We start from the raw sequence: 25762 nt of genomic DNA, 5'->3' as shown, positions 1-25762 counted from the left end.
ACAAAATAAATTTAAAGCATATTTATAATCCAAAAGTAAAATTATTAACCATTATTATACTAATCTTAAGTCTTATTTCAGACCACATAGGGAAGAGGATATTTAAGTCTTCATTTCACATATTTTCATATATTTTTAAATTCCCAAAAGAATTTTAAAAAGAGCTGATGATGCTTCTAATTCAAAAAGTTCAATAAACATTTATTAAACATATAATATGAGCAATTGCCTGGGGCTAGGGGAAGGCAAAGGATAAAGAAAAGGACAGAGAAAAAATAAAAGTGGCAAGAGATCTGTCCTGAGTTTAGTATCTGGCAGGGGTAGATGTTTCATGACTACCCACATACAGTAAGCAAGTATAAATATTATAGTCCAATACAAGGTACTAGGCCTTAAAGGACAGGGAGAATTATTACAGAAAGAGATGAAGGCAGGAAGACTGCTTCAGTGAAGATAAAATATAGTGGGGAGACCAGCCCAGTATGCAGCATGGGAAAAAGTTTGTGGGACTGGCGGGGAGAAGCCTGGGGCATTCCAGAGACTGAGTGGGACAGACATGATGGGTGAGGAGCAGCAAGCACAGCTGGGGAAGGTCCCAAATGCCATGCTCCTCTATAGCTTGGCCTTTAATGGGAGTCTAACACTGGTTTAGTGGAGTAGTATCATCTTATCTGTACTTTAAAACATAGACTATATTAAGATACTATAGGTATAATGATAACATCAAGTCTATGTAAGAAAATGTACATGTTTTTGGAGATTTATCCTAAAGGGTGAAATGACATATCTAGGATTAAAATACCTTAAAATACTTTAGTAAACAAAAAGGATGTAGAAATGTGACAAAAATCTTGACAAATGCATTTCAGTGTACTAATCTCTACTTCTGTGTATGCTTAAAATTTTCATAATTAAGAAATTTTTAAAAAACAATAATATTGATAAATCTTCAACACTTACAACGTGCTTAATAGTGATAGAGAAAATAAATCAGATCAAGATTCTCTTTTCAGCTGCACATCCAGTTCATTGCCAGGGCCAACCAATTCTTTCTTTAAATGGATTTTACCTCCATCCATTTTCCACTGCCATCACACTGGCCATTGACAACAGCCTCCTACCTTTCTCCTAGCATCTAATCTTATTGCCATCTGACCCAGAGTTTACATCACAATACTGTTCTGCTGAAAACTTTCAGCAGCTTCCCACTGCACTCACCATAAAATCCAAAATGGATACAAAACTGCATGATTTAGTTCACATCTATCTCCGTAGCCTCATCACACTACCGCTCACAATACACCAGCCGATCTGAACTTGTTTTGGTTCCTTAAAAAGCCAAGCTCTTTCTCACTTCATGTTCCCTCTAATTACTATCTAATCCCTTCTCTTCACATGGCTAGGTTCTACTCATCCTCAGATCTCAGCTTTAACACATCTTCTTCAAAGAGGTCCTACTCTGACTCCCCAGTTCCCTCATCTCCCATTTTACTATGCTACAGCACCTTGTACTTTCTCTTCATAGCACCTACCACAATGTATAATTACATTTATTAGTGTGCCTATCTCCATAATATCCATCTTCGCCACTAAGACAGAAGTTCCATAGGTCAATGAACATGTTTGTTTTACTCACAACTATCCCCAAAGCCTAGCACATAGAAGGAGCTCAAAATATATTTGTTAAATAAATGAATTTATTTTCATAAAAATCAGTTTCTTCAAGGGAGTCTATGAAACATCTGTGCCAGCATGAGAAATACAAAAGAGGAAAGTCAATTTAAGATCAGATTAACCTTAAATACACAAAGTCTTTGGCTCTGCCTACATAATTGTTTTTCTTTTCCACGCCCTGATCTGGAATTCTGCCTATTCTCTCTCATATAATCCTACTTAACTAACACAATGAGCATCAATAAATTATATTACTATCATCTAACATGATCCCTATTCCCCTTCCCAACCTTTAAATGCTACTGCAGTCCAAAAGCCTAAATTTCTAGTTTCAGATAAGAGATATACCAAAAAATGCAAATAAATAAATAATCTCGCCCCTCTGTTCTCCAAACTGGGGTTATAATAAAAAAGCCTAAGGGTTGTAAAAAGTTTCCAAAACATATTATGACATGTACTGCTTTTTATTTTTAAATTTTTAAAGATGTGTAGCTTGTTTTATTTGAGTGTTTTTGTCTACTGGTATGAAAACTATTCCATTTGTGGCCATTTCTCTAACCACAAAATCTACCAAATAGTTCTTGATCTTTATAATGCCTATTTATTTTGATAGTAAAAGCCTTGACAAATAAATTGACAAAAAGAGTTCAAATTCGGTTTTCTGTGAGATTATATCTAAGGTATATGCTTTCTCAGTAACTTTAAAGAATTAGTTGTACACCTAATACATAAGGTCATGTGCCTGGTTTTTTGCGACATATGCCTTTTAAAGATATATCTCTTATTTTCAAATCCCATAATCTGTTAAAACAAGAGACTAAAATCAAAATTAGGTTGACCGAATGAAAATTGAATCTTTCTAGGTCAAAATGGTCAAATATCAGCAATTTCATATAGTTCAACCTAATACTTCTTTGAAGTTATTAGTATAAGACATTTTAAATTTTCTCCAAGTCTATAACCAGCAATACTTTGTCTTTATGTAATTAAGCTAGAAGGATCTTGCAGATTTTTTAAAAAATTAACAAAAACCATGTAAATAAAGACAACTAGACTATTGAGTGAACAATGGCCTAATCAAAAACATTTTATGAAAAACAACTTATAAAGTTAATCGATGATTCTTATGTATATTTCCTAAGTATTGAAAACGAAAATGTAAAAGCTTAATAAAAGGAAAAGAAATAAAAATTAAACACTACTGAATGGCAATTCTTAAAAAAGGGACCATATAGCTAAATTAAAAACTAAAGTAAGAATGGCACAATAAATCATCTATCCTTACCTTGGATCAATTACTTCTGGATAGGCACATACTCTCAGAGTTTTTGAATTTGAACCAACAGCATATAGACCACCACCTGGATGAAAAGCCACTGCTCTAACAGCTTGTGTGTCTTCTAGGGTATTAATACAAACAAACTGCTTTTTTGTTTTGTCATCCTATGGAAAGAATGAATATGAAAGTCATTCTATAAAAAAATGAATTTGAAAGAATTTGTCTTTATCTCATTTTAAATTCATCTGAACTGTATTATTCACTTCATCACTTTAATGTTCATAATCTACAATCATACATTCTTTTGAATGGCAAATCCAAATTAAGCCCAATTTTTCTATTTTTGCTACTCATTGCTAAACTAAGCTCACATAGATCACAGACATTCAAGTTTTTCTTCGTTTACTATGACAAAATATAAGAATATGCATTCCCATATTAAGTTCTCTTTAACTGTCAAGGAAAAAAATAGCCCACATGTATAGTTCCTACAAAAACAGAAAACTGTTCATGTTTCTAAAAGTAGGAAATATAAAACACTATTATTTAATCATTTTAGGGTTAAAAAAAAAGTTTGCCATTATCTCCAGCAATGAATACTTTAATATTTCAAACTCAAATTGTAAAATACCCTTTTAAAACTGTAAAAATGATTTTAATCAGAAAATTTAATTTCAGTCTCATTTCTATTTTAAACTGTCAACCTGTCTGTCCACAGCCCTCTTCTGAGGAAGGCAAGTTGAAACAGCTCTGTATAAAAGCTTTGGTGACTGCTATTATTGGTATCATTTGAAACCACCCTGCTACCCTGACCAGGACTGGACCCTGGACCTGGAACAGAGCCCTCCAGGCTGGGTGTGGTGCACAGACCCAACCAAATTCTCTTTGTGTAGGTACTTGACATTCATACGTTCCAAAGGCAAATCACTTCAGCTCTGGTTGTATGCTGAGAGCTCTAGAATCCATAGTGATTATTATATCAATGAAGAGACTATACATCTCCCTACCCAAACTTTTATGTATTCAGCAATACATCCTCATGGGGGAGTAGGAGTTAAAGCTAATATATTACAATCTGTCTTACGTAACTGAATTGAATTCTTGTATTATTCATATCAATTTATTTGACTAGAAATACTACATTTTCCATTAATCCATATACAAGAAAGGTGACTATTTACCAAATGAATAGCATGGGTAGATAAGAGAAAAATGGAGGGGAATGACTAATTGATTAAATGGCCAATAGCACATTAATAATAATTACTAAGGGTTGCTTTACAGCAGAAGTGGCAGAGCCAAAATTAACTTTACCTGCTCTTCTCCAGTGTATTTAAATTTTTTTTTAATTTGTTGCCATTGAAAAAATAGATTTCACATAAAAATCTAACTTTCTAGCTTTTCTTGAAAATCAAAAGAACTAGAAACACTAGGCCAGCATATTTCTTTGTGCAAGGGACAAATATTCCTATGTACTTATCACAAAAATAGTCAACTTTATTCATTTATGTTACCTGTTTGGCCCCATAAGGGGCCAAACAGGTAACATAAATGAATATAACATATTCATTATGTTACCTGTGAATATAATTATGTTACCAATGAATATAATTATAAACAATAATTATTGTTTATGGGGTTAAAATTTGAACTAGAGAAAATAAGATAGAGTGAAGGTGTATACTGGTTAGAGAAGGATATCGGGTTCCAAAGCAAAAAACAAATGCATTGATGAGAAGCCCAAAGGAGTAAAGATATAATAATACCTTAACTAATTAACCACAGGGTTCAGAGAGTAGTGACACAGCCCTAACTCATGCGCCAAGATCACCACTGGACAATTAATATGAATACTCTCAAAATGTGATTTCTCAGGCAACCCCTTCACTTCACTCAGTGAAAGCTCAACTACCCTGAGGTAACTACCAGCATTAACAATAATGACTATTTCTAAAGGTTGTTCTTTCTTTAAGTTGAGAATTCCTTGACAAAATTTGCAAGTAAATATAAAAATAATGAACCTTCCTTCCCCTAAGTATTACCTCTTCCCCTCTTGATCTTGACAGATTCCCTGAAGAATCTCCAAGAGGTGGCTTAATGACCGAATGTTCTGATGAGCTGTGTGAATAGAAATTCAAGTACAGTTTACTCTGAATATCAAAACAGAAACTAACTTGTCCTTTCAATCTCTAATATTTATTTTTTTGGCAAATGACACCCACTGACTCCAGTCATAGTTACTCTCTGGAGTCATTTATTAAGAGGCTCTGGACTCATAACACAAAGCATAGTTAGTTGTAAGGAAGGAATGAGAAGCCATTCTAGAAAAGAGATTAAGTCAAAGTCCACAAATTTTATAGTCAGATGTCAACTACCTTTTCCCTGCTTAGTTCCAGAATCCTGGTTGCTATGCTTAAATACTAACCCAGGCAGGAACCTGGATTGCTCTTTAGAAAAATTATCTGGACCATGAAAAAAGACTAACAGAAACTTGACAGTTCAGGGTCCCACAATAAAACAATGTTTCCATTTAATCACTTTTTGGTGAGGCCAACAGGTAAACACATGCATCCATACATGTGGCCCTTCCTTCCAATCAGCTTTTTTAAAAAATGCCTCACTCCCAATAGTCAAATGCTTGAAGAAAGCCTCCTAAATAAAAACCAGAGACTAGAGTCTTCCCTGGTGGTGCAGTGGTTAGGACTCCATGCTTCCACCGCGGGGGCACTGGTTCCACCCCTGGTCAGGGAACTACGATCCTGCAAACCCTGAAATGCAGCCAAAAACAAAACAAAACAAAACAAAAAAAACGAAGAGTAAAATAAACAAGAAAGGAATTTGGAAGAAGGAAGACAATTAAGGAAACAAAAACTACAAAAATATAATTAAAATCCTAAGAAATATAAGGGGAAATAATGAATCCAGGAAACAAGAAAAATATCTATTAAAAAATATAAGGAAAATTAGAGAATAAGAGCTTAGAAAATAAAAATGATTCCAGAAAAAATTAATCAATATAAAATGGAGGTAAGAAAATTGCTACATAAATGTTTTCGATATTCTAGCACTTAAGTTTCCAGCTTAAAAGAGCCCACGAAGTATCCAGCAAAATGAAGTAAAATAGACCTACTCTGATGTGTATCATCATGAAGTTTTAGAACATCAGGGAAGACAAAGTCCTAAAAAATCCCAGAGTGGAAAAAGCAGTAGTTCTCATACAAAGGATCATATCACAATGGCATCAGACTTTTCAATATGTATGTGAGCATGTAGCAATGACTCTGAAACTCTGAGAAATGATTTCCATTCTAGAATTCTATACTCAGCTATACTAACAAGTCAAATATGAAATACTTAGACATGCAAGATCTCAGAAACTTGTACTCTGATGTACCCCTTTTCAGAAAACTACATGAGATCCTAAAACAGGGGATCCAATACAGGGAACAGGGAAAGGAAACTCCCAGGAGAATGGTGAAGGAAAGTCCCAGGACTATCTAGGCCTGAATAAAATGACTTAGAAGCAATGAATATAAAGTGAACCAGGAGTGATCTTGGAGGGGTATCTCCCAGGGGGAAAAAAAATGGAAAGAGAAAGTACCTAATATTTTTTACTGTAATGAGGAGTTTTATGATTTTACAGTTCTGCCACAGCATCTGCAGATAGTTTAGTACCAAGAAGACTAAGCATGTATACACATACACATGCACACCAAAAATGAGGCAATTACTCCCCCCCATGAAAAACAAAAAAGTTTTGTGAAAGGAAATATATTCATATTATATGACTCAGTTGTAAATAACATTTACATGGCCATAGTAATGTTAACACTGAATACCGATTTAAACAAAAATTGATGTATATTAGAAGAAGGTGTAGACAAAATTAATGTGTTGTGGGTAAGGTATGGTAGCTAAATCTAATTGGCAGGGAATCAAGGGATAATAAAAACAGCAATAGAAGCAGATTATTCAGAAATGTGGAGATACATAGCAAAAGTAACAGCTAACTAGGTTGAAAATGGCAGCCTACTGGAAACAGAAGTCATGGACAAAGATGGGTAAGAGAGGGGATTCTGTTTTGTTTTAAGCCTTGAAGTGCTATTTGTCCTTTTAAACCATGCATGTATATTACTTTGATAAAAATAAAAACCAATTTTAAAATCTGAGTTCTAGTTTGCTGGGTACACAAAACAAGTGTTATAGGAACTGTAATAAAGAAGCAAATATTAAATAAACTTATATTCTTAAGTATAAAACTAGAGTTTTTGATACTAAATGTATAAAGCTAATTCCTGTAAACATCCAAATGCCAAAAGCAAGTTATGCATTTTAAAACGAACTATTCCCAAAGGTGTTCAATATTATAATAGAGGAAGAAAATGCTCAACTATTCCCATTGCATAAACTAACACTTGTCTACTGATAACAAGATGAAAATTTTTCTCTGACTACTGAAAATATAAATATGCAAGAAGTCTCAATTGCTGTAACTACCAGAGCTGCCAAGACTGTCTTGCTGCAATCATTCCACCATGTCAGAAAACATCTTCTTGTGCCCTGGATGTCTGTGAATTAAAAGCTTATTTGTTGAAAGGTACCAATGGCAAGGGAAAAAACTGGGGAGAAGATAAAGCCTAAAACTGTATGATCTCTGAGTAAGATGGCTTATAAAAAAATAGAATTGCCTTGGTGGTGGTAAGAAAGCAAAAAGAAAAATAGGAGAATAAAGACTATTAAGAGACTCAGAAGTTAGTAGAAGAGAATATAGATAAATGAAGGCAGATCAGAAAAAAAAATTTTGTAGGTAATGAACTGTAAAAACTTTCATTTGTAAGGCTCCAAAGAGAAGTTCAACTTTCCAAGTCTATGTATTAGTATGAAGTTAACATTTCCAGGTCTAACAAAGTAAAGCACTTACATTTGGTTTCCACAAGAAGGTGATTCCTCAAGAAAAGGTGTGTGATTTATTGATCCAGGATTACTAGGAGTGCTTGTGTGAATATCTGAAGCATCATGTGTTAATCTCTGACTAGAGTCTTGGGATGGTGTAGAAAAACTAGTGATGGAAGAATTATTAGATCCATTGCCTTTGTTCCCATTACATTGCTGGTTGAGCGCTGGTACCTCATTACCAAGGCTATCCATTCCAATATTTAATTCACCTAGCTTTTGAATGGACCTATAAAATAAAACAACATAATTATATTAAAATAAAAACTTAGTCATATTCCTAACATATAGAAGACTGAAAATTTGAGAGGGTAAATACATGCACATATAACATATAATATATGACAAGTTTAGTACTAAAAATTACCATCATCAGTTTAAGACATAACCAAGAAACTGAAAGAAGATCCAAATTTTCCTATAGTATATCACTGTAAAGGAGACAGGCATAATGGGTATCACTGATTTTTTTTAAAGCACCTTTTACCATAAAAAAACAGAAAAAAAATCTGTTTCTTCTCCAGTACAACTTTGGTTCAATTTTCAACATGAAAATTAAATTCCCAAAATAATAAAAATATCACCACTATCAAATTTCTCACCAACAAAACAAAACAAGCCATTTTCATTTCATCTGTCTAGTAATGTCATATCAACTAAGAAATGGATGACTAGAGCAGGCCATGATGGGACAAAGTCAAGTGGCATCCCTATTATCCACACATTCACTCATTCATTCATTTATTCATTCTACAAAAACTATTTGCCAGGCTCTGACCTAGGCACTAGTGAGATAAAACAGGGAGCAAAACAAGGTGGCCTTGGGGTCTTTCCCTCACCGCAAGTCTCCCTACGTCAGGGTAGCCTGACTCCTTATGCTGGACTCAGGGCTCCAAAGGGCACAGAGGAAGCTGCCAGGCTCTCTTAAGATTTAGACCAGAACTGGAGAATCACTTTCTCCCGCCTAGATTTAGTATGAGAGAGGACTACATAAGGGATGTAACTACCAAGGGGTATTGTGGCTCACTGTATTTTCTAATTTACCTACATTAAACATTAGTGTTCGTGTGTGTGCTTGTGCATGCGTGCATGTGTATGTTTAGGGCTTAAAAAAGACTTTAGAAGAGCAGTTTAATATTATTAAAGGAATTGGCAGCCATTACTAAATATTTATCAGTTAAAATGTTTAACTAGACAGTACTTCTAATCGTCTATGAAACACCAATCCTGTGAAATGCTCCCCATAAAAAAAGATCCTGGGCTTCCCTGGTGGCGCAGTGGTTGAGAGTTCGCCTGCCGATGCAGGGGACGCGGGTTCGTGCCCCGTCCGGGAGGATCCCACATGCCGCGGAGCAGCTGGGCCCGTGAGCCATGGCCGCTGAGCCTGCGTGTCCAGAGCCTGTGCTCCGCAACGGGAGAGGCCACAACAGTGAGAGGCCCGTGTACAGCAAAAAAAAAAAAAAAGATCCTGAGTCAAATAAATGTGGGAAATGCTAAGTATAAAGAATCTAAAATGCAAATATCATATTGATTTTCTCAAAGTGGGGAGGATGGGGAAGGCCTATAATAAGTGCCAATTATTAGTGCCTATTATAAGTGCCAATTATTAGTAACAGAAACAAAATATCAAGAGGTATAAAGTAGTGATACAGTACTGTTAATAATAATCCTATCATGCTTTAGTTGATTTTTTTCAGTAAGTTCTATTACAGAACATGACTCTTATTTCTCTGCCTCTTTCTATGCCTCTGGGAAGGAAGAAACAAAATTTAATTCTGGAAACTGCTCTGCTGCTAGAATGATTTGGAAGACTAAAACATTAAGGGGAAAAAAGTATATTTTAATTTCTAGATTCTATCTCTATTCAATTTGTCCTTGGTATTAGTCAGGTACTTTAATGTCCTGGTACAGGCTCAGTTATATAAAGTCCAGAAAAAAAGGATTGAACTATTTTTTTTGTTTGTTTTTTTGTGGTACGCGGGCCTCTCACTGTTGCGGCCTCTCCCGTTGTGGAGCACAGGCTCTGGACGCGCAGGCTCAGCGGCCATGGCTCACGGGCCTAGCCGCTCCGCAGCATGTGGGATCTTCCCGGACCGGGGCACGAACCCGTGTCCCCTGCATCGGCAGGTGGACTCTCAACCACTGCGCCACCAGGGAAGCCCTGAACTATTATTTTAAAGAGTTAGAAAACAGAATAGATAAGAAATGGTTAAGACAACAACAGAGGGCTTCCCTGGTGGCACAATGGTTAAGAATCTGCCTGCCAATGCAGGGGACACAGGTTCAAGCCCCAGTCCAGGAAGATCCCACATACCGCGGAGCAACTAAGCCCATGCACCACAACTACTGAACTTGCGCTCTAGAGCCCGCAAGCCTCAACTACTGAGTCCTCATGCCACAACTACTGAAGCTCACGTGCCTAGAGCCCATGCTCCACAACAAGAGAAGCCACCGCAATGAGAAGCCCGTGCACCGTAATGAAGAGTAGCCCCCGCTCGCCGCAACTAGAGAAAGCCCGGGCGCAGCAACGAAAACCCAATGCAGCCAAAAAAAAAAAAAAAAAAGACAGCAACAGAGAATTTATATGAAACTAATTTACGAAAACTTAGGATAAACACCCATTCATATTTATTTATAATAGACCTGGTTATCCTATGGATTTTTATAACATACTTACCTTTAGTACAATTTAAAATTCTAATCTCTAAAGAAATTGAGAACAGTTGTTAAATAATAAATATGCTCTAAACTGAACCTAAATTATAAGAAATGATTTGAATTCTATTTATTATTGTCTTTAAAGGAAGAATAAACCATCTGGAATAGTTTAACTTTTTTTCTGAGAAAGGACATCTTACTACTACCAGAATCACAGAACCTTGCCACTTCATGTTCTGACTTAATGCTAGGTATCTGCTTTCACTGAAAAATAAAACAGCCAGGAAGTCAAACTGCAACCATGACTTACTGATATGAAGATGACATCCAAGAACTAGAAGTAGCAATTCATCAAATTAGGATAATTCTCATAAGCCACTGACTTGATCAGAGGTGATAATTAAACGACCCTCAAACTGAATGTTCAGAAGCCTACCTAGACTCTATAGATTACCACTAATACAAGTTCCTTGTGTGAAGGTTTGAAGACAGGATCAGTTTCAGGCTCACTGACTTGCATAACACGCAGAGTGTCAAGCAGATTACTTCCAATATTACTGAACCAAGTAAAGACAGTCCCCACTGCATTGCCATATTATAATCATGATGATAGCCAACATTTATGGCATACCTCCTATATGCTAGAAATTATTCTAAGTAATTTTTTATGTATGCTAATTCAATCTTCCAACAACCCTTGCTCATTTAAATATACATATTCAGGCTTCCCTGGTGGTGCAGTGGTTAGGAATCTGCCTGCCAATGCAGGGGACACGGGTTCAAGCCCTGGTCCAGGAAGATCCCACATGCTGCAGAGCAACTAAGCCCGTGCACCACAACTACTGAGCCTGTGCTCTAGAGACCGCTAGCCACAACTACTGAGCCCATGTGCCACAACTACTGAAGCCCACGCTTCTAGAGCCCATGCTCCGCAACAAGAGAATCCACCACAATGAGAAGCCTGTGCACCGCAATGAAGAGTAACCCCGGCTCGCTGCAATGAAGACCCAACGTGGCCAAAAATTAATTAATTAATTTTTATAAATAAATAAATAAACAAACATTCTGGTTTACTGATTTCTAAAAAAAAAAAGTTACCATATATTTACCTCCTATAGTTAAAAATAACATAAGTTCATACTGTCTTGGCAGAAATTATAAGAAAGAATCATTTTACTATACTGAATTCAATAGAATCTGAGAGTTTAAGCTCTCAAAATAACAATAAAAATAACAGGTAACACTTAATATAGTGCTTACTCTATGCCAGGTACTTTTTTAAGCACTTTACGTGGATTAACGCGTTTAATCTTCATGGCACCCCTGTGAAATAGATGAGGAAAGAAGCAAATAGAAGGTAGTAACTCCCTCTAGGTCCTCAGCTACCCTGGGACAGGGCTGGATCCAGAAGTAGTCTACTTCCAGGCTATGTGCTGAAACCACCACTCTCACTGCTCCCTTTGCTTAGATGTGAAAGGCCATTTAAAGGGAAGAAGGACAAAACCAGATGAGCCCTCAGAATGCTGTGAATGGAAGAGATTAAGTAACTCCACACTACTTGAAACACTTAAAAAGCCTTAAAATTTCAAACTATACACAGCAAGTAGCAGTTGCTGCATGCTCTTAATAGCTTTTAAATAATTCCTTATATTTAAAAAAGTGACTAAAAAGACTGACCTATTGAGGAATTGTTCAGTAAGATTCTGCTGCTGATCAGGACCATCCTCCTGATTCACACCTCCTTCAAGCAGCATCTGTTGGTATATCTGTCGCTGTTGCTCCTTCTGTTCTAAATGCTGTTGATAGCGTAATCGTTGCCTATAATATTCTTGAAATTGTTCTGTTGAATCTCGAAGCTTAAAAATATGAGAAAAAATAATATATTTGAGCAGACTACAATTGAATATGTCACCACTCAACAGTAACTTCTATAAGTGCTGAATAAAACATACAGATAGCTATAAATAACAATCAGAAAGTACTTAATATATTGGCTCTTTGAAAAATAACATAGTATCCATGAGTCTTAACAGTCAAGTAGATCAGATCAGTTAATTTGCTGAATTCCACAGCAAGAGACTGACCAAAATGAATGGTCATCCTGGATCCCTAACACCAAATAAAAATACAAGTTACAGTTGTCACAAGGGAAACATAGACAGAGAATACAAATGTAGATACAGACAAACACAAATCTATCTATATTACTAGAAAAAAAAATACTGAGGGACTACATTAATATTTAATAAGCACAATATTAATCTTATCCAACACACTTGACTTAAGCATGTACGTGGCTTAATAGGTTAATCTGGAGGGAAGCTTATAAAATTTCCCTCAAAAACAATACTTTAATTCAAAGAGCCTTTCACAAGAAAGTAGAATAAATGGGTGTTAAACTTAGCAGTCTCAACATTCCTTCCTCACTCTTCTAGAAGCCAACTTAAAGGACTTAGATATCATAGTGAATTCAAATACTGGCAAAGAAAGATTCCTGCCAAGCCAGAGTCTGGTCACACTACACAGGTCACGTGAACTGGAACAAATCAGTCATCTCTAAACTTGGCCAACACTGATAATAAGCTTATCTAAGAGTCTTGTACCGCTAACCAAAGCTAAAACTGTCTCCCTTTTACAGAAAATAGTAACAGTCCCCCTTTACTTCATAACTTATAGCAATAACTCTGAGACAAAATTATCTGTATGTTCCTTAAAGAAATTTTTGTTGTAAGATACAAATATTGTAATTTTAACCATTTTTCAGTGTACAATTCAGTGGCATTAGATTCATAGTATTGTACAACCATCACTATTATCTATTTCCAAAAATTTTCATCACTCCAAACAGAAATTCCATAACCATTAAGCAATAACTCCTCACTTCCCTCTCCCCCCAACCCCTGCTAACTTCTACTTTCTGTCTCTATAAATTTGCCTATCCTAGATATTTCATATAAATGGAATCATACAATATTTGTCCTTTTGTGTCTGGCTTATTTCACTTAACACGATGTTTTAGAGGTTCATCCAAGTTGTAGCATATCATTCCTTTTTATGGCTGAATAATATCCCATTGTATCAATATATCACTTTTGTTTATCCATTAACCTGTGGATGGACATGGGTTATTTCTACCTTTTGGCCACTATAAATAATGCTGCTATGAACATGGATGTACAGATATCTGTTTGAGTCCTTGCTTTCAATGCCTTTGGGTATATACCTAGAAGTGAAATGACTGGGTCATACAGTAATTCTATATTTAGGTTTTTGAGGTACCATGAAACCACAGTAACAGCACCATTTTACATACCAACCAGCAATGTGTGAGTGCTCAAATTTCTCTATTTCTTCATCAACACGTGTTATTTTCCATTGCTCTGATTTTAGCCATTTTAGTAGTTGTGAAGTTATATTTCATTGTGGTTTTGATTTACATTTCCCTAATGACAAGTGATGTTAAGCATCTTCTTCATGTACTCACTGGCCATTTATAGACATTTAGCCAATTTGCAGAAATGTCTATTCAAGTCCTTTTTTAGACTGGGTTTTTTTGTTGTTGAGTTGTAGTAGTTCTTTACATATTCTAGATATTAAACTCTTGCCAGATAAATGATTTGCAAATATTTTTCCCATTCTGTAGGCTGTCCTTTCACTTTCTTGATAATGTCCTTTGATGCACAAAAGGTTTTTTTCAAAAATATTTATTTATTTATTTTGGCTGCCCTGGGTCTTAGTTGTGGCATGTGGGATCTTTTAATTGCAGCATGTGGGCTCTTAGTTACAGCATGCAGACTTCTTAGTTGTGGCATATGTGTGGGACCTAGTTCCCCGACCAGGGATCGAACCCGGGCCCCCTGCATTGGGAGCATGGAGTCTTACCCACTGGACCACCAGGGAAATCCAAAAGTTTTTAATTTTGATAAAGTCCAATTTATCAATTTTTACATTTGTTGCTTAAGCTTTGGTATCATATGTAAGAACACATTACAAAATCTAAGGTTGTGAAGATTTATCCCTTTGTTTTCTTCTAAGAGTTTTATACTTTTAGATCCTATACTTAAGTTGTTGATCTATTTTTAGTTAATTTTTATATATGTTGTGAGGTAGAGGTCCAACTTCATTCTTTTGCATGTGGAAATCCAGTTGATCTAGCATCATCTGTTGAAAAGACTATTTTTTCCCCCACTGAATGGACTTGGCACCCTTGCCAATAATCAGTTGGTCACAGATATACAGAATTATTTCTGGTCTCTCAATTTATTCTATTGGTCTATATGCCTATCCTTATACAAGTACCACACAGTTTGGATTACTGTAGCTTTGTAGTAAGTTTTGAAATTATGAAGTGTGACTCCTACAACTTTGTTCTTCTTTTTTCAAAATTGTTTTGGCTATTCAAGGTCCCTTGCAATTCCATATGAATTTGAGTATTGACTTTTCCATTACTGCAAAAGAGGTGGCGGAATTTTTATAGGAACTGCATGGAATCTGTAAATAATACTGGGGTAGTACTGACATCTTAACAGTATTAAATCTTCCGATCCATTAACACAGAATGTCTTCAATTATTTAGATCTTCTTTAACTTCTTTCAGCAATGTTTTGTAGATTTTAGCATACAAGTCTTTCAACTCCTTAATTTATTCCCAGATATTTTATCCTTTTATATGCTGTTGCAAATGAAATCGCTTTCTTTCTTTTTTTTTTTTTTTTTGCGGTACACGGGCCTCTCACTGTTGTGGCCTCTCCCGTTGCGGAGCACAGCTCCAGACGCGCAGGCTCAGTGGCCACGGCTCACGGGCCCAGCCGCTCCACGGCATGTGGGATCTTCCCGGACTGGGGCACGAACCTGTGTCCCCTGCATTGGCAGGCAGACTCTCAACCACTGTGCCACCAGGGAAGCACTGAAATCGCTTTCTTAATTTCCTTTTCTGATTGTTCATTGTTAGTGTATAGAAACACAACTGATTTTTATGTGTTGATCTTGTACCCTGCAACTCTGTTGAACCTGTTTATAAGCTCTAGTAGCTGTCTTGTGAATTATTCATGATTATATATATAATATTCATGTCATCTGTGAACAGAGATAGCTTTACTTCTTCCTTTCCAATTTATTTCTTTTTCTGGTCTAACTGCTCTGGCTAGAACTTCTAATAAATGTTGAACAGCAGCAGTGAAAGCAGGCATCCTTATCTTTGTTCCTGACCTTAGGGAGAAAGCTTCTACTCATTAACTATTGAGTATGCTGTTAGGTTGGGTTTTACATAAATGATCTTCAGCATGCTGAGGAAGTTCCATTCTATTCTTAGTTCTCTGAGAGCTTTTATCAGCAAAGTGTTTGATTTTCTCAAATGTCTTTTCTGCATCAATTGAGATGATTGCATGTTGTTTCTTTTTTTCCTTCATTCTATTAATGTGATGTATATTAAACTGATTGTTTTTTATGTTGAACCACCTTGCATCCTGCAATCAATCCACTTGGTCAGAATGCATAATCCTTTTAATATGCTGATGGATTTGGTTTACCAGTATTTTGTTGATTTTCGCTTCTATGTTTATAAGAGGTATTGGTCTGTAGTTTTCTTTTCTTGTAATATTTTCACTTGGTTTTGCTATCAGGGTAATGCTGGCCTCACAGAATGAGTTAGGAAGTGTTTCCTCCTCATATTTTTTGGAAAATTTTGAGGATTGTTAACGCTTCCTAAATGTTTGTAGAATTCACCAGTAAAGCCATCTGATCCCAGTCTTTTCTCTGTTGAGAAGTTTTTTGATTACTGATTCAATCTCTTTACTCATTATACATCTGTTGAGATTTTCTATTTCTTTCTGAGTCAGTTTAGTAATTTGTGTTTCTAAGGAATTTGTCCATTTCATCTAAGTTGTTTAATTTGTTGGCTTACAACTGGTCACAGTATTCTCTTATAATCTTTTCATTATTGTAAGGTTGATAGTTTTATTTTTGATTTTAGTTATTTGTGTTTTGTTTTTCTTTGTCAGTCTAGCTAAGGGCTTGTCAATTTTATTGATCTTTTAAAAGAACCAACTTTTGGTTTTGTTGATTCCCTCTGTTGTTTTCCTTTTCTCTATTTTATTTCTCTCTCTTCTAATCTTTATTATTTCCTTCCTTCTGCTAGCTTTGGGTCTAGCTTGCTCTTCCTTTTCCTAGCTCTTCAAGGCATAAAATTAGGTTATTGATTTGAGATCTTTCTTCTTTTTTAATGCAAGCATTTGCAGCTATAAATTTCTCCCTGAGCACTGCTTTTGCTGCATTCCATAATTTTGTTGTATATTTGGTATGTTGTACTCATTTTCAGTAGTCTCTAAGTATTTTCTAATTTCCCTTGTGATTTCTTCTTTGATCCAGTGGTTGTTTAAGAGTGTGTTGATTAATTTTTACAAATTTTGGATTTAAAAATTTTCCTTCTGTTATCAATTTCTAGCTTCATTCCACTGTGGTCAGAGGAGATACTTTACATGATTTCAGATCTTTTAAAAGTTATTGAGACTTGTTTTGCGTCCTAACACATGGTCTATCCTGAAGAACACTGCACGTGCACTGGAGAAGAATGTGTATTCTACTATTGTTGAGTGTTCTATAGATGTCTATTACGTCCAGTTGGTTTACAGTGTTGTTCAAGTCCTCTATATCCTTACTGATCTTCTGTTAAATGTTCTATCCATTACTGCAAGTGGGGTATTGATGTCTCCAACTATTATTGCAGAACTGTCTATTTCTCCCTTCAGCTCTGCCAATGTTTGCCTCATATATTTCGGGATTCTGTTGTTTTGTGCATATCCATATGTACTTTTAAGAAAAATTTTTCTACTTCATTCTAAATATTTAGTCAAAACCAAAAAAACTTATTCAACTTATTAAACCTACCTACTCACTCCTTATAAGTGGGGATAATATATATAAGATAAAATTTACACCCTATTTCACAGTACAATTTCCTTCCCAAAGCACCACAGAAAAATAATCTGGAACTCTAAAGGCTTAGATAAAGTATTATTCTATATTATAAATGTCACAATTTCTTGCTCATTAAATCTAATTAGCAAAATACAGAGCATATATCTTAAAAATACAAGCTGTCCGCATTTAATGCAAGTTCAATTACATGAGTGCTCAAACATGTAGGAGCAATGTCAACTGTGATATTTTAAATTGTTAATAAATCCATCCATTAAAAATGCTCCAAAATATACAGTGATAACTAAAAATACTATAAATTCTTAAGGAAGAGGGGAGAAAATGATCTAATAAATAAGAAAATCTAGATATTCTCTCTCCTACTCTCAAATATCAGACAATTCTTTTTAAATTCTATCCAAGCAAATAGTATTACTTCTTACAAAGAGAATAACTCTAAAAGACTCGAGGTGTAGTAAATATTACCTCATTTTTTTCTTGCTTAGCTGGTCCTGAATTCTGTGCTCCATTTGCAGGCTCTTTTTCTGAAACTGAACTCTGGCCCAGGATTTCACTGCTGATAGGCCGCTGTGCCTCGACAGGTGTATCACTTCAGGGCAAAAAAACAAAAAGGAAGAGGTAGGGGTAAAGAAAAACATACTGTAGTTAGAGAAATTTTATTTTAAAAAGTGAATATTTAGCCTAAGTGTTTATCAAATGCACAAAAACAGATTTTTAAATTTTTCTTTCTTCTCTTTTTTTTTTTTTTTTTTTTTTTTTTTCGGTATGCGGGCCTCTCACTGCTGTGGCCTCTCCCGCTGCGAAGCACAGGCTCCGGACGCGCAGGCCCAGCGGCCATGGCCCACGGGCCCAGCCACTCCACGGCATGTGGGATCCTCCCGGACCGGGGCACGAACCCACGTCCCCCTGCATCGGCAGGCAGACTCTCAACCACTGCGCCACCAAGGAAGCCCACTTTCTTCTCTTAAGCACACTATGTAAGGGATTTTTTAAAATAGAATGTGCTTATAATGGAAGAGCACTGGATTATTAAGCAAGGACGGTAGGGGCTCCCATCTAAAATAATGTGTGTGACCTTGGGAAAATCACTTACATTCTCTGTGGCTCAGCTTCACCTACGAATTAATAGGTTAGATGACCTAAGGCCTACACTCTCTTAAAGAACTCTTAATCTGTTATTTTGTTATCCAAACATCAACTTTCTTTCCTCTAATATATTTCAATAAAATTTTAAGAATAGTTGAGATTTTATTAAAAGGCTTTCTTTGATTTGCACTTAACACAAAAGCTAAACATACCTCTTTCAAATTAAAAAAAATTTATACTAATTATTTTTATTTATTTATTTAAAATTTATTTGATTTTTGGCTGTATTGAGTCTTTGTTGCTGCGCGCAGGCTTTCTCTAGTTGCGGCGAGCGGGGGCTGCTCTTCATTGCAGTGTGTGGGCTTCTCATTGCAGTGGCTTCTCTTGTTGCAGAGCACAGGCTCTAGGCGTGCAGGCTTCAGTAGTTGTGGCACACGGGCTCAGTAGTTGTGGCTCATAGGCTCTAGAGCTCAGGCTCAGTAGTTGTGGCGCACTGGCTTAGTTGCTCCATGGCATGTGGGATCTTCCCGGACCAGGGCTTCAACCGTGTCCCCTTCATTGGCAGACAGATTCTTAACCACTGCACCAGGGGAAGTCCTCAAATATTTTTAATGTATACTAATTAGTAAGCTTGATGTCTTATGTCAGGTTGTTCCTAACAGTCTTCTAAAACACTAGCAATTTCTACTTTCATATTTATGCTGTTCAAAGTTTTTAATAACTAAGATTATCCAAAGATGACAAATACCACATTCACATAGATTACCTATCAGTAAAAGGCACCATAGGAACAAGTACAAAAGTAAAGTGATTTTTGTCTTCAATGAATTTGATTAGGAGATGACTTCCTAATGGCCTCTCCAGGCAGAAGTATGTAAGACATATCAAAATATAGGTCTAGGGTTTAGGAAAGCAGAGCTAGACAGTCATCTTCACAAAGGCACCATTAGTTAGCAGCCTAGTAGTCTTAAGTACCTAAACATACATACACACACATGCACCCTGAGGAGGAAGTAGAAAGACCTGGGAAGAGTTTTCAGCTATCGGACTGTGCTGTAAGCTGCTAGTGACCATAGGAAGCCCCATTTTAGTCCATAAATTGAATTTGTAAGAGTTATTAACTGTATAGAGATAGAATAAAACAACCTTTATAAAGTAACATTTGATTTAATTTTGCAATTTATACAGCACTTCCACATGCATTATCTCACTTAACTTGCACAATAACCTGTAAAATAGGTTAAAACTCCCATTTCACACATGAAGAAACAGACTCAAAAAAGTCATTTTCCCAAAAATACACAGTAAATAAAGCTAGAACTTGAATCCAGGTCTTCAGACTCCAAATCCAATGCTGGCACATGTATGCGAATAGATCTTTTTCCTGCCATTTAATTTTGAGACCATTATATTGTATAGTCACAGCCTGTGTATTTCAACTGATTTTTATTCCTTTTTTATTTTGAGTTGGTTTCTGTTCGAGTGAAAAGATATCCTTCAAAATACCACACACTCTTTTATAAACGTTTCTTCTGTGTTTTATCTTCTTCTTCACCATAGTAACTCAATCATACCCTGGGGATGCAGCACAGTGCTAGCACAGAGAAGACAATCAAATATTTTTAAATGAATACTGACTTCAAATTACCACAAGCAGGAGTTTCTTTATGCTGCATTTTAACATAACTGATCTGAGCTTTCCAATATTTTTTAATTACACCTAAAATATTCTTTAAAACCAGGTAAACTTTTTTCCAAAGTAAATTTTTATACTTTATCCACAGCACAATAGCTCTCCCATAGTATGTTATTAGTAGCCCTTTTGACACACTGTACTTTCCAAGGGTATGGACCCTGAACAGGGGAAATTTATATTTATTAAGCACTAGGCACATGTTTACCACTCTGCAAGTCAACACTCTATTTTATAGAGGAGGTCACTGAGGCTCAGAGAGTAACCATCCCAAGATCACACAGCTAGAAAATGGCAAGGCTACAGTTCAAACACAAGTCTGACTCCAAAGACCATGTTCTATTCATTGTTCTACACTGCTTTGTCCCATAAGTTTTCCAATTTCAGAGACATGACAGATGTTTTCTGGGTTATTACTACTGCTCAGCTAAAAACACATATATTACTTACCTTTTGACATGTCACGTTTTACCCCACTGTTTATTCTATAATGGTCTAATAACTTATATTCCACTTCTTTCCATCTTTATTCAGTCATTCCTCAATTTATAGTACTTTCTTTACATAGGGAATAGCACATGTAGAGTCAAATTTGCCTGGATTTTTGTGTGTCTTTTTTCTTTATAAAGACAATCCCACTGGTGCACAATTCAAAACATGCTATTCATTTTATCAACCAAGAATATCCTATCATCTCATGTACTCAGAAGAATATCAGCAGTTCCCCCAGAATTGAAGCCCAGCATCCCAGACAATGAGAATTTTCTCCAAGGGGATCAGAAAGTCCAAGAAAACTTTAAGATAGTCTCTACCAATGCTCAAGATTCTCTATTCCTTTAGGATTTAGATAATAGGATGCTCTTACATTAAATTATATTCATTCGTTTTTATCACTAGATATCATCTTAATCTTTCAAATATAAAATACAGAGCAATAAGATGCCTTAGGAAGTCACCCTAGGCTTTGGGAAGTCCCTCACTTAACTGATCCCAGAATCCTCTCCTCTCTTTAAAGAACATTAAAGAAAATCACACCCACCCACCCCAACAATCTCACAGCAACTTAACAGAAAATGCTTCCATAAATATTTATCCTGTAATTCTTGTGCCTTAACCCTTAACTAAAGATCTCCTCCTGTTTTAATTAGAAATAGAAATTCCAAGTCCAGTGCTCCTTCTTCAATAAAGAATGCCTCCAACTCTCCTATATGAATAGTAAAAGGTTTAGGTTTAGTTTTTGTGCTTTTAATAAACTTATTGCAGTCGATAGTAATACTTCATAGCATCAACTCTGAGTATAGGAAACCAGGATGTGTCCCCAGTAGGTTTCCTGGAAAATGGAGGCAGGAAGTTTCCTAAGCCTTGAAATAAAGAACTGCTAATCAGGAAATTATTATTTCAAGCCAGGTTTGAAGGAAAAAGTGGTAGTTTTAATACTTAATTTTCTCATGTATGTATATAAAGAATTACTAAAAAATGATAAGTGGAAATAAACAGAGATTTTTATACATACATGTTCAATACAGTAATATTTACAGGAAACAGTCTACTCTCTTACAATAAGGAACTAGGTAAAATTATGATCCAGTCATACAATGGAATACTGCACACACCATTAATCACTGACCTCAATAAATGTTTAAAAATATGGGAGGGGCTTCCCTGGTGGCACAGTGGTTGAGAGTCCGCCTGCTGATGCAGGGGACACAGGTTCGTGCCCTGGTCAGGGAAGATCCCACATGCCGTGGAGCAGCTGGGCCCGTAAGCCATGGCCACTGAGCCTGCGGTTCCGGAGCCTGTGCTCCACAACGGGAGAGGCCACAACAGCGAGAGGCCCGCGTACCGCAAAAAAAGAAAAATATATGGGAAAACATCATGATTTATCAAGTGAAAAAAGCAAATTATATGAAAATATATATAGCACCTTCTCAATTTTTAAAAATGTATTCATTGGAAAAATGTTGGTCATCTAAGCGCAAGATTGTGTGGGATTTTAATTCTCTTATTGATATCCTTCCATATTTTCCAAAATTTCTTCAATGCACATGTACTGCCTTTATAACCAGCAAAGTGATAATACGGGATACAAAAATAAAGGTTTTCCCTGATAACTCTAATTATCAAAATTTTTAAAACGCCTTATAAATAAAGTTTTAAAGACTAACTTTCAACTAAATGGACTTGAACATTTAGAAAACACACACACACACACACACACACACACACACCCCAATTAGATTATCTCACACTTGTGGAGATCTCCCAATTTTCATGAGCAAATACTTACCGTTCAGGGGATTCTTCATAAATACTGTGACATTCTGTATTCTCAAGCATAAGACTTCTACTGAGGTTTTGTACCCCTGGATAATGGAAGTTAGCAAAGGAGTGTGACATTGGAGAAGTTTTGTTCCCAAGGTCTGAAATTCTCTTATCATGACTGGTTAGTCCACAAGTGAGGCCATCTAAAGCAGGATTCAGAGAGCGGGTCATATAGGCATCAGCTGATTGAGGCCTTCTCAATGGAGATGATGGATAGGGAGAAAGTTTGCTGATAAGAGGAGTCAAAAGATCAGCATATGCAGCTTTTGTGGGTTTCAGAAGTTTGTCAACATGAATATTAAGCATTTTCTGTTCAAAAGCACAAGAGAAGACCGAAGATGGGAGATTCTGAAGCCATGACAATAAACTCAGATCCAAATCATCACAACCATTACCACATAAGAGGTCGATACCAAGTAGTACTTCACTTTCTGTAATTTCTTCTCCAGTTGCTTTACTTTGACAAAATTCTACACAGCATTCATAAAGTAGGCCCTTCATTACAAGCTGAAATAAACGATTGTTACTTGCTTTAAAACCAGCCTCACTGAGCTTCCTATCAGCAGGGATGAATTCTGCAACCATGACACAAGCCTCTTCAAAACAGTGAACTCGTGCAGTGCTGGGATTCCAGTCCTTAAATTCAGCATGATTGGTCAGACGAGGCAAAGTCAAAAGCAAACAGAGCTTGCTGTAATCATCTTTAGAAGGACAGTACTCTTCTAGGGCATGTAAACATTGCACAGCTTCTTGCATGGTAAATTCCAGCTGTAAGAAAAATATAAGTGATTGCTATAAAGAGAGATGCTATGAGATATGAAAACAATGAGAGTATTTTATTCAAATATAAAGACACTTTACGAACTTTCACAACTGTTCAATTGCAAAAGGATAAACTCATGTCACAGAATACTCATATAATTGTGGGCTATTTAACAAGTTTCAAGTCAGGAACCAAAATGTTTTTTACTCCTAAAATAAAGATTTTAAAATTTGGTTATTAGCACATTAAACTTTTACCTATAAAAAAAGTGTTGTAATTCAGACTTAATACTATCATTTTCAAATGTATAATTTTTTAAGAGTAAGGATAATTAAGTTTTCTAGCAATGAAACTGAAGCATGCCAAAATTCAATTATTTATTATAGCTTGCTATCACTCCAGCTTACTCAAAAAGCAAAAGAGCCATCCTCAAACTTACCTTAGGACAAATGTGTGTGGGGAGAGAAAGCAAATCAAGAAAGGGAACACCTACAGTTCATTTCTACAAAAACAGTGCAGAGACAGAACAAAAGGAAGCTTAGCTGAAAAACAAATTACAATAATTTGTATAGTGAATATTATCTTAGTATCATAAGCTTTTGATGATGTAAGGAACCTTAGAGCTTGCATAGCACAGCTTCTATATCTTACCTGTGGGAAAAGTTAGGGTGCAGATTTAACCTATGTAATTCAGTTGGTTAGTGACAAAGACAGAATAAAAATTCTTATTGACTAATATTCCAGTGTTCTTTCCACTTTTTTCTTTTTTTTGGCCACAACATGCAGCACGCAGAATCTTAGTTCCCCGACCAGGGATCAAACCCGTGACCCCTGCAGTGGAAGCATGGAGTCTTAACCACTGGACTACCAGGGAAGTCCTTCTTTCCACTTTTAAACATCATTATCTGCAAACATTTCTCTATTATTTCAATGATTACTTACTGGCACTTAATAAAAGTTTCTTTGGTTTTGGATGCGACAATACTAGTATTAAAACTTTAAAAGTATCTCTCTAATCAAAAAGAATTTAATATCATTAAATCTAAATTGTTATTAAAAGTACACATTGTACTAAAAAAACACCTTTGGGGAATTCCCTGGCTGTCCAGTGGTTAGGGCTCTGTGCTTTCACTGCTGAGGGCCCAGGTTCAATCCCTGGTCAGGGAACTAAGATTCTACAAGCTGCACTGCGCAGCCAAAAAAAAAAAAAAAAAAGTTAAAAAACACACCTCTGGATCAAAGAAAGTACTGAAAAGACAGAAAGAGGAAGTAAACATAATCCACTTCTGGGATAAGAAAAGAAGCAATGATGTAGAGTCATCAAGTCAAACATCTTTTGCTATCTATATCACCTTAAACAAGAGGGGAGCACACACTCTCCAACCAGACAGCCACTCATTTATCATCTTTGCCTAAACCACACAACAAATTCAGAAGCACTACAGACTGAAAGTACTACATCTGCAAAAGAGCAGATCTTGCCCCACACCCGCTCATAAAAACTTTGAAAACTCATGATACTAATCTTTTGCTTTAGTGAATAGAATACTTATGACTGAAACAAGACTGTGGAGCAAACCTTTAGGAATAAAAATCTTACATGCTGGGGCTCATCTTCTGCTGACATTGCGTTGTTAACACATAAAGCTTCTAAAAACTTCTGCTTCAGGATAATATAACGAAACCTGTGAAAAATAAAATATGAAACATTAAAATGATTAAAATCTGAATTATAGCAATGTCGAAGACAAGAAATGAGACTCAAGTTCCTAAAGCAAAACAGGCCAAGTTTTTCTTATAGGACTAATTATTTCTTTAAAAAAAGACTTTAAAAAATTAATTTTCCAATGTCTCATAAATCAAATATACTTATAAGTTACTGTAAGTAGCTTTCCTTTCAGAAAATTCTTTAATTATTTTACAAAGCTGATCACACTGAAGCCATAATTAAAATAATTTCAGCAGCAAGTAATCACAATTTAATACTCAAAGGAAGGATTTCTATTTGTAATATTAATTCTAAGCAATCAAGTTTTCATGGAAGATGTCAAATGTCACCTAATATGAAATCAAAATTCTTTATATTACAAATATTTTATTTCCCAAAATATGTCCTCTTTTCTTTTCAAACATGAGAAAGGTCTAATAAAAATAGAGCTGAAAGGATAGGAAGGAATGAACAACATTGCTAAAAAACCATAAGATAACTAGACTTAAAACTTTTTAAAAGGGATTTTTCAGAGAGGGGAAGGGAGTGTCTACGTGACTTCTCTATGGATCAAAACATGTTGAATGCCTTAAGCACTTTAAAGAAAAGTGTTTCTAAGGGCTGAAAGAAAATAATAATGAACTTCACAGTCATTCTTTCAACCACTGTTGTAACAGCAAATATGTGTCC

General features: G+C 35.8%; 1 protein-coding gene across 5 annotated transcripts in view; it reads right to left on the bottom strand.

Moving 5' to 3' along the window:
- WDR47 (WD repeat domain 47) overlaps positions 1–25762 on the bottom strand; it is a 58125-nt gene that overhangs the window by 8152 nt on the left and 24211 nt on the right. For 4 of the 5 annotated variants that reach the window (XM_019919772.3, XM_073810085.1, XM_073810078.1 and 1 more), the window contains 7 exons: positions 24965–25049; positions 22567–23369; positions 17966–18089; positions 12242–12420; positions 7875–8135; positions 4996–5071; positions 2960–3117 (listed from right to left, as the gene is read on the bottom strand). In XM_019919772.3, coding sequence (XP_019775331.1) covers positions 2960–3117; positions 4996–5071; positions 7875–8135; positions 12242–12420; positions 17966–18089; positions 22567–23369; positions 24965–25049 — 1686 coding nt within the window. The remainder of the gene's footprint in view (positions 1–2959; positions 3118–4995; positions 5072–7874; positions 8136–12241; positions 12421–17965; positions 18090–22566; positions 23370–24964; positions 25050–25762) is intronic. The other variant, XM_073810088.1, reaches the window with a different exon arrangement.

This window comes from Tursiops truncatus, chromosome 1, assembly GCF_011762595.2.
Source record: "Tursiops truncatus isolate mTurTru1 chromosome 1, mTurTru1.mat.Y, whole genome shotgun sequence".
NCBI lineage: Eukaryota > Metazoa > Chordata > Mammalia > Artiodactyla > Delphinidae > Tursiops > Tursiops truncatus.
The sequence above is the reverse complement of the archived record's forward strand: the minus strand, read 5'-3'. Positions and strand labels throughout refer to the sequence as shown.